The sequence below is a fragment of the Phalacrocorax carbo genome, chromosome 1 (genome assembly GCF_963921805.1).
Source record: "Phalacrocorax carbo chromosome 1, bPhaCar2.1, whole genome shotgun sequence".
NCBI classification, from domain to species: domain Eukaryota; kingdom Metazoa; phylum Chordata; class Aves; order Suliformes; family Phalacrocoracidae; genus Phalacrocorax; species Phalacrocorax carbo.
In genome coordinates, this window is record NC_087513.1 from 206,855,542 (window position 1) to 206,866,027 (window position 10,486).

Genomic DNA, 10,486 nt, shown 5'->3' on the forward strand with positions numbered 1-10,486 from the left:
CTTTGGGAAATATGTAATGGTAGGCCTGTTTTCCCCCTGGAATGGACTCTTTGCTGTATCATAGGCAACTGTCGGTTGAAAATACAATTTTGTTTTGCGCTTTTGGAAAGTCTTGTGTATGTCAAACACCCATCTTCAATACATCAGTGCTCCAGTCTTCTGATTTGGGCCAAAATCAGGGCCAAAATCAGGTGGTACAAATAGTGACTAAGTTTGGGGCATGCTGACTTCCTGCAGAACAGGGACCTCTTCAGCACTATCAATGCCTTTGAAGAAAACTGGCTGTAGAGAATCATAGAATCATAGAATGATAGAATTGTTTAGGTTGCAAAAGACCTTTACAATCATTAATTCCAAATATATTGCTTGAGATAATTTTGCTCTTCAGCTGTGTGAAATTACCACTCCCTAGTAATATCCAACATTTCTCATATTTAAGAAGCCCTCAGTCTTTTTGACCATGTAGATTTATAAAATCTGCTGTTAGGACAATTTGCTTGGGCCAATCTACTGATCTGGTAATGTATGTATTACATCTTTTCTTCAAATGCACGTTTCAGGTGACCTGTTTTTTGTCAGAATTATATTTGAATACTTAGATGAAATCTAAAATCTGATACTATCTGGAAAGTAATTTCTTGTAATGACTTTAATAAAGAAATATTAAGCAGCTTTATTATTGGGCTAAAGGAAAATTTAGTAGAAATTATCAGTATTATTAGCCTTTTAAATTTCAATATTGCTTTCTGGCTTCCTATAAGATGCTTATAAATAAATCAAGTCCTTCTAGAAACATGGAAAAAAGGCTTTTTAACTGAGCTGTATCATTAAAATCTCCTGATGAAGTTGTAAGATGTTTCGCTTTTGATCTGTGTATGGGCAGGACCAAAATTATAATTTAATCTTTACTTACATCCATAGATACTAATTACAGCAGTGTCCGTCTTGCTCAAGAATTTAGCATGGCATATGCGTTACTTTTTGATAAAAATAAAGTAACTCAGTATTTGATTACTAGAGGAAGTACTGGAATATGGTAATCATGTATTTGACTTCATCTGCAGTTAGAATGCACTTAGGTTGGGTAGCAGTAAAGAGATGGCAAAACCTTTTTTTCCCCAGTGTCTCTCTGAGATTATCTCAGCAAGCAAGTCTGGCTAGTAATGTGTTGATTCAGTATCAAGGAGGTAAAGTTGTAAAATTGCTATAATATAAACAAAGTAAAATTGAGGGTATCTTTCCACTGGGGTGATATGTCTCTTAAGAAAATAGAAACATTCTACTGTAGCGTCCCTCTCCCCAAAAAAGCCCCAACTGACATGAATGGGTGACTGCATGGCTGAGACAGGCAGGAGAATCCATTATAACTGGGTTTTGAGACTAGACTGCAGAGTTAAGGTAGAATTAATATTTTGCAATCTCTCGTTATCTCTGCAGGATCCTTTGTTCATATAGCTCTTGCTGTTTCTTTCAAGCCTGAAGACAATTTAACTGTTGGCCAAAAATAATTGTCATATTAATCTTGTAAAACTTATTTATACAGCTGAGATTCCCGGAGCTTCCAAACCAGAAAGTTTCATGACTGTTGATAAAGGTTCAGAATTCCTTCTTGACATTGCATCTTTTAAAACCTATGTATGGCTGGGAAAGTTAGGCTCCCTGCTTGTAGGAATGCCCTTGTTTACTTCTGGAAACTAGGCCCCTTTCTTAGTTCTTGAAGACATTTCTTTGGTAGGTAATAAACAAGAGTTTGTTGTTGTTTAGCCCCAGTCAGCAATCGTCCCACGCAGCTGCTCGCTCACTCCCCTCACAGTGGACTGGGGAGAGAATCAGAAGAGTAAAAGTGAGAAAACTCGTGGGTTGAGGTAAAGACAGTTTAACAGGTAAAGCAAAAGCTGCGCGTGGAAGCAAAGCAAAACAAGGAATTCATTCACTCCTTCCCATGGGCAGGCAGGTGTTCAGCCGTCTCCAGGAAAGCAGGGCTCCATCACGCGTAGTGGTTACTGGGGAAGACAAACGCCATCACTCCAAATGTTCCCCCTTCCTCCTTCTTCTGTCAGCTTTATATGCTGAGCATGATGCCATACGGTATGGAATATCCCATTGGTCAGTTGGGGTCAGCTGTCCTGGCTGTGTCCCCTCCCAAATCCTTGTGCACCCGGCAGAGCACGGGGAGCTGAAAAGTCCTTGACCAGTGTAAGTGCTACTTAGCAACAACTAAAACATCTCTGTAGTATCAACACTGTTTTTAGCACAAATCCAAAACAGAGCCCCATAGCAGCTACTATGAAAACATTAACTCTATACTAGCCAAAACCAAGACAGAGTTGTATTTGTCTTGGGTTGTTAGAAAATAAATAAGACACTAATTAAAACCTTGAAACATGTTTCCAAACTTCCTCTCACAGCAATATCCAGATTCATACATATTTGTATGAGCCAGACAAACATTTGACGAGATCCAAACCAACACACATTTTTCTTTTCTGTAACCTGAAGCAATTATAAACTGTAGCTATTTTTTTCCAATTAAAAAAGTATGAAAAATATTGTCATTATTTGTAATAAAGCAGAACTTTTCAAACAAAACTATGAACTATAAATTAATGACTACCTTCTAAATTCTGGACACGTGTAAAATTGAAAGAGGTCTATTACAGAAGTTGAAAAATCTATGTTTAATAAATATACCCACTACATCTATTAAATTGGAAAGATAACAAATGTGCAGCCCTCTCTTTTGCTTCAGAAGAACATATTCGACATATTCATTAGCTGAGAGTTTTACCAGTCATTGCAAATATACTTCATCTGCGCTTTTCAATTACATATGAACTGTGCATTCCTGTGCAAGTATCAAGCAAGCCTGCCAGCCAGTCTGGTCTGAGCACTCATCCTATATTGTTTGGGCACTCACAGTGCCTACTTTTATGGCTTGAATGGAGTTATGGCCACATAAGTTATGGAGAAGGGTATTTTGTGACTTTAATAAATTGGACTTAATTCCTTTCTCATTCCATTCAGCTTTGTCCTAGATAATACGTAAGCATGTGTCATTTCTAGTCTTAAAATGTTATATTCATGCAATGGAAGGAACAGTTTGTTTGGCATTGAGTAGGTCCATCGTAACAGTGGGATAAAAAGACTTGGCTCATCTATTTTTGAGTGTCAGGGTGTTTCTAAGGTCTCCTAAAGGACACCTCTGTCTCTGTCCAAGCTTCCTTTGGCCATATGATGCCTCTTGTATCTCTGTAGAATTACAGAGTGTTAAACTATAGTCATGGCAAGCAAGAACAAGTTAATTGGGTTTTTTTGGCAGATCTGTGCATGATGTGCTTCTTTCAAATAGGATGGGCTGGAGAATCCTTTATGCCTCTGTGGGCTTATACCTTCAATCTTACCTCCTTTTTACGTGAGCTCTCTGTAGTTAAGGGTTTTATTAAAATGTTACCTGGAGGCAGCAGATAACTGTTGTGTTCTGCAAGTGAATTTTGAGTGTATGTGCCACTGCAGATTTCTTCAGGTTACATATTCTCAATGGAGAACATCAGCAGTAACAAAACTTGTAAGTTGCCTTTCATAATCAGATGTTGTCAGAATTTGAGGCAGCTGGTGGCATTCAGCCCCCAGCAAAGATGCTCTGCAAATAGCTCATCTTGAGATATTATAAAGCTGATACGCACCTTCTGGTTTTCATCTTCACATGTTATGTGAGGATTTCCTTCCTGCTTGTTCAATTTGTTTTGTTTACATAATATTTGGTTGGTGGAGGAGTTGCTGTGAAGGCAAAGATGCTTTTATTATGGCTTAAGAGTTAAGAAGGGAGGTATGGAAGAACCAAAACATATTATGTGGTGTTTTTGATTTGCTGGTGGCTTTTATACAAGTTTTCCCCATTCCCTTCCTTCCTGATTGCTTCCTTGCCTTGATGTGAAGTGATAGAAAATGGTAAGCGGGCAGATGCTGTGGAAGTTTACAAAGATGTCTGACAGCTAGAAAGCGATATATTCATGAAAGGGAAAAAAGACAGATGTTTCCACCACATACAGGGGATCATATAGAGGCCTGTGCTCAGCTGGCCTTTGAAAGCTGTTTTCTAATATAGGACTGAAAACATTATATGACAGCAGGTGTATGTGAGTTAATACGAGGGTATCTTGCCTGGGCTTGCCAGCCAAAGGGTTTAAAACCAAAAGCGGTTCTGGTCCAAATGATGGATTCTGTTTCTGTGGCTGGTATAGTTTCAGGAGGTGAGGCCGGCCATGCCGTGCTAAAAGTCTTAGTGGGCCTTGTGTTCAGACTTATCTCTTGGCAGAACTAAGTTCTCGTTTAGTTAACTGGGCAACAGTTATAGTGGCATTTTACAAATTGAATGCAATTGTGTAGACCAAGTTTTTTCAAGAGGCAAGTTTGTAGTGACTTAGATGATTGTGAGACTGCCAAGTGGCCGGTGGGTTTGGTTTATTTTGAATAATTTTATGTCACTTTTAGATTATTAGTAATATATGGTAATGAATAGTAATGTATTTTTGCCCACTGTCTCCTGGGCAGCATGCAACAGCCCCTTCTCCTGCTCTTCCTGAACTTTATTCTTTTGTCTTAAAAACCCAACAACAATCAAAAAAGTAAAACATCTCCATACATTTTCATATTTCTCATTTCTCTATGATTTGCAGGCCAAATTTATTTACTCTGTAAGTACAAGAAAACTTTAACTTGAAGCTCTGCTTGTACAGAAACTCAGAATTGAAACTGAGTATCTCACATGAGCATGAAGATGTATCTCACTCACAAATACATGCATTAATTTATATATCATACACCACTTGTAGCTGGAAAATAGTGAATGGCGAACTTCTTAAAAAGCATGAACCACTAGGTTACGTATTTGTCATGGTTATGTTTTTCATGAGCATGTTGATTCTGAAGCCACTGTTACTCTTCTTGTGTTTTAGGTGCTGTAGCAGTTTTGATCCCTCGCCTAGACCTGGTGATTTCTTTCGTTGGAGCTGTCAGCAGCAGCACTCTGGCACTGATTCTGCCACCTCTGGTTGAAATCCTCACTTTCTACAAGGAAAACTTAAGTTTATGGACAATATTTAAAGATGTTTTTATAGCTGTCGTTGGAGTTGTTGGTTTTTTAACAGGGACATATGTGACGGTTGAAGAAATCATTTATCCTGCATCGACAGTTCTAGCTAACGCAACAGAGAGCATCTCCACAGATTTAAATGCTACTAACTTGGTGGTTGGTTTAAAGTAATAAGCAGGCACTGTGAATTATTTTGTTCGTTAACAAGAAACCTCTGACAAGAAATCCTAGAGGGATGGCAGACCTATGTGTGGGACAAATTCCATTTCCAAATGAATTTTTGAAAAACAGCATGCAGCCCTTCCTCACTCTGTTCTTTGTTCCTTCTTTCATTCCTTCCCATCTGCTCCCTAAATTAGCCTGTTTGCTCTCAACCTCTGCTCACTTAGTGAAAAACTGAATTGATGTCAGGATTTAAAATGTATACATGAATATAGGAAGGAAATAAGTCTAGGCACTACTTTTTTCACTCCAGCTCTGTTTTAAGGGTTGGAGTGGGAGCTCAGTGATGCACAGACCTTCTCTTGGCTGTCCCTGATGGGGTCAATTGCACCCCAGTGAACCAGAGACACTGTAGTTTTAGAAAAGAGCAGCTGTGGTTTTCATTTCCATTCTGGGGACTTAGATGTTTGCTGCAGAAAAGTTGCCTGCCTCTGGTTCCTGGGAGTGGGTATGTCTGGAGTTGGAGTGCTCTGTGCGGAATGACCATGACTCTTGTTCAGCCTGTTCACACTGGCTCCAAGGGGAGTTTTTCAAGCGATTGGAAGGACCAAGGCCTCCCTGGTCAGTACAGCACACCACTGCTGGTGATTGGTTACATGACAGAAAGCATAAAGGCTTTTTTTCCTTTTCATGACAACTATCTTAACATTTAAGCTGAAGAATGGACAAGACTGTATAAGGTTTAGAGATAAAGGCTGGATCTTTTAATAGACCAAAAGATAGCTAGTTAGGAGCGTTCTTGCCATCTCACATGATCTGTTATTATATGTTCCTGTACCATGAGCTGTTCAGCATGGCCAGAGCCCTGCTCCAGGGAAATGGCAACTGTGATGCTCAGTAGAGCCATGGAAGCGTGACTGTCCAGAGCAGCTTAAAGATTCATGGTGTTAATTTCTCTATGAGAAAGGAAAGGACGAGACACTACTTACTAGAATGGAGATGTGCCATACTTTCGCATGTATAAGCTGTGGATTATTTGTGAAAGAACTTGTGGTTCCACAGCACTGTGAGCTGGGGCGGCACCAGGGAAGTCTGCTCTGAAGCCCTTAGTGCCTACAGTGCACCACCTGCCTGCAGGTTGTCTGAAGATTTGGGTTGTCTCAGCATCAGCTTGCAACTACTGTGCTTTGTAGTGAGGTACAGCTTATAGGAGGCACAGGGTATACATGGGAAGACATGACACTTTTTAGAGTGGATTTTGAAGGAAAAGTTGCAGGATGTAGTTTATCACAGCAATATTACTTTCTTTAATGATGCAAAAATCATTCAACACCACAAATGATGAGTAGTTTATTTTTGTACATTTTGGTAACTGCTGTCCTGACCCATTTTTTACACTGTTTCTTTATCCTTGATTTCACCTCTACACTTGTATGAAATGCTGTATTTTTTTACCTGTTGCTGGAAGTCTGTAGACTGCCTATCTATATTTCTACTGGAACATATAATAATTATTTTTGCATTTTTATGTTCTGCCTTAAATAGAATCTAACATGCCCTTTACTGATTTTTGCTTCTTTTGTCCATTTTGGAAGAAAAAAGAACAAGTTTATAAGTTGGTAATTGGGTAGAAATGAGTTTTGTTCAAGCAAGCCCGGGGATGCTGAGTCCCCAGCCAGAATCCTGATTTTCAGGGTTTGTATTTGACTTTCTGGCTCACACTTCATAGATGACTCTCAGTCCAAATGCTAAAGCTGTATTTTTGGTCGTTTCCTAAAAACACTCTATATTTTGTACAGTAATACAACCATATTTATCATACTCATTCCTGTTATGAAGAAACTCCCTTTTCTAAGGGATATTTTTAATTATCACATTCCTCCAAGAAATATGGTATGCCAAAACCTCTATACTGCATTAATACAAATTAAGATCGAAATACATGTAATATTTTGCTTGCCTTCAGTATATTCCTCAGAAATCTACAATTTGGAAATCTACCATTTGATAATGTACCATTGGGCATTACAGTCCTAAAATAATACAGTGCTAGATACATCTATATTTGTACTTTCTCTCCAGAATATTTCCCCAGTCATCTACCATTTGGTTACTGTGTTTGAGCGCTTTCACCTCCATGTCAGTGAGGGCAATTCTGACGGGTATTCGTTATAGCATGTAGTTCAAACCGCATGTTGTTTGTTCAAGCAATAGTTCTGAGCAATGCTCTTATATTCTTTTTAGGGTGGACAAAGTTAAATACTTGGCAGGCACTTTGAAGGGATGAGTCTCTGCAGGTATGATACAGGGAATTAACCTTTTGTGTGAAAGTGCCACAAAGGAGCAAACACAGGTAGTTAGCAGAGTGGAAAAAGGTAACTTCAGCTTTTCGCCTTAAAGGTGTTTTAGTCTTTAAGCTGTTTTAAAAGACGTTGGGTCTAAGTGTTTCTGTCTGTTTCATAATGAATCTGTTGATTACCTAAACCATACGCTACACACTGATAGGGTATATTCCTGTGCAGCTTATTTTACTTGACATTAAATACTTCTACACGGAACATTTTTAGTAGGACTGATAGGATTTAAATGTGAGTTATTTTTCCTGTTAGTTTTGCATCTTTCTACCCATGTGTGTTTGGAGAATAAAGGACTGTCAAATCCATTCATATAATCTGTTCTGCATCGATTGTGTCCTAGTGAGCAACTTTGAGAAGGTGCTTCTGCGAGGGTACGGAGGAATTGACCAGTTCAGAGTTTGGTGGTGGTTTTTGGCCAGGGCAAGTGAATGCTGACATGGTGCTGTCAATTAAGATTTGCTGAGCTGGGAACCTAGAACCAAAACAGGTGGCCTTGGTACCCAGGTGAACGCAGCACATCTCTCTGAAAGTCAGGTAACTTGTTTAGAAGGTTGATAGGTTTGAGGAATCTAATCTTAGCCATCAAAGTTTGGATAACCTGGCCCAAATACAAACCCTTACACATCTTACTGCTGTGTCTGACCAGGGAGCAGCCTGTCAAGGAGCAGATTTTCAGACTGATGTATTGCTACTGGCTGACCAGGTACGAAGGAGTCTGTTTATGCAGTGGGCCAGTGTTGTCTTGTTTAACAATGTTGTATCTTTTGAATCTTTAAAATGTTGATAAATATATTTTGCACAATGTCAATTTTCTCCTACAGTGTAGGATTTTCATTATTTTAACACTCACACAGTGCATGTGCGTGGCCTGCTCTTTCAAATAGAAAGAGTCAGGTATCAGAGTATCTTGTGTTGGATAAGACTAAAATGTTTTGTAGTGAAAAGGTACGAAGTCCGAATAATAAGTCCGTGAAACATTGCCAAAGATTTAAAAGATAGAAAATTCTGACAGACACCTCTTCTGAATAATAAGAGTGTTCACACAGCTTTTAAAGTACTGTAATATAAATTGCAAGTTAAGGTGCAGGGAGTGAAACTGAGAGATTTAATAGGGATGATTTACATTAATATATATTTAAGATGGAAATGTACTTCAGCACAAGCTAAATTAAACTGAAAAATTTATGTGATTGGCTTATGTTCCTGATAAGGAACAGAAAGCTATTATATATATATACTGTACATGCACTTATATTTTCAATATAATATTGTTAACTGTTTTAATGTAACTTAATCATTAGCTGCACTATAAGCAACTGGTCATTTTCTTGTCTGTGACTGTTCATCCTCAAATATTGGGCAAGTAAGAGGGTGGGTTTGCCTAATGTTCTGTAACTTAAATCTTCCGTATCAATAAAGACCACAATAATATCCTGCTAGCTCACTGTTATCCTGCCTGTCACCACCACAACATCACTAGAAGATATAGCTGTCTTAATGCAGAATTCACCTTTGTTTTTCTGTTGAAGTTATCCAAGGAATGGCAAGCAACTGACCTGAGACTGTCAGGCAAGCTGAGGAGCTGACTTCTCATTGATAATAAATCTCACTTCAAAGCCACGTAGGCACTCCTGAAAAATCCCACCTCTGCTCCAAGGTTTTTCGTGAGGGCACCCTTGAAGTTAGGCTTCTGATACTTTTTAGAGGTGCTCTAGTAAATGAGTTAATTTCTAAATGTACAAAGGCACCCGGAAATTCCCACTGAAATTCCAGTTCACATTTGGAAAATTGCAGAGAAAAAGCCAGACGTTTTAAAATTAGACAAGCCCTTACACACTTGGTATGGACTTGGCCTTAACTTTAAGTATGGAGTATTGGGGAAATAGGTGTGGAAGAAATTGGTATTAAAGTCCCATATCTTCTGTCTAAATTCCAAATTATTAGTTGGAAACAAAACTAGCATGTCGTGGTTTAGCCGGCAGCTCAGCCCCACACAGTCGCTTGCTCACTCCCCCACCGGCAGATGGGGGAGAGAATCAGAAGGGTAACGCTTGTGGGTTGGGATAAGAACAGTTTAATAATTAAAATTAAAAGAAACAACAACAGAAATGCAATGTAAAGGAGAACAATGAGAGGCGCGAAACCCGGGGGTAGGGGAATTAACCGCCGAAACAAACCGCCCACGATGCAGCCGCTCACCGCCCGCCGACCCGCCGCCACTCCCGAGCCACAACCTGCCCCCCCTTAATATACTGGTACAATGAGTACAAATGTCCTTGAGAGTGTTCTACCAAAAAAACCTGTTTTATAAATGAGAAACCTGGAATGGTCTGAAAGTCCTCTAATAGCAGCAGAGGGACTAGATGGATTTCAGTCTCCTGAGAGTCAAGAAGAATTTGAACCCTTATCTGCCTAAACAGTGAGCAAGAGCACACGTATAGCCAAATTCCCTCTTGGACATAGCTGTTAGGGACCTGCAGTTTTATAAGCCAGTCTTGTTTAATATCTTTATCAATGATCGGGATAAGGGGATTGAGTACACCCTCAGTAAGCTTGCAGATGTCACCAAATTACATGGGAGTGTTGATCTTCTCGAGGGTAGGAAGGCTCTGCAGGGGGACCTGGACAGGCTGGATCAATAGCCCAAGGCCAGCTGTATGAGGTTCAACAAGGCCAAGTGCCAGGTCCTGCACTTTGGTCACAACAACCCCAGGCAAACGCTACAGGCTTGGGGAGGAGTGGCTGGAGAGCTGCCCAGTGGAGAAGGGCCTGGGGGTTGGTTGATAGCCAGCTGAACGTGAGCCAGCAGTGCGCTCAGGCGGCCAAGAAGGCCAACAGCATCCTGGCTTGTATCAGCAATAGTGTGGCCAGCCGG

The 10,486-nt window shown here is 39.8% G+C and overlaps 1 protein-coding gene across 4 annotated transcripts in view; it reads left to right on the forward strand.

The window, feature by feature from the left end:
- The window catches only part of SLC36A4 (solute carrier family 36 member 4), a 120,792-nt gene extending 112,876 nt beyond the window's left edge, over positions 1-7,916 (forward strand). For all 4 annotated transcript variants that reach the window (XM_064441377.1, XM_064441379.1, XM_064441378.1 and 1 more), the window contains one exon: positions 4,956-7,916. In XM_064441377.1, coding sequence (XP_064297447.1) covers positions 4,956-5,263 — 308 coding nt within the window. In that variant the 3' untranslated portion in view covers positions 5,264-7,916. The remainder of the gene's footprint in view (positions 1-4,955) is intronic.
- Positions 7,917-10,486: the final 2,570 nt, after the last annotated feature.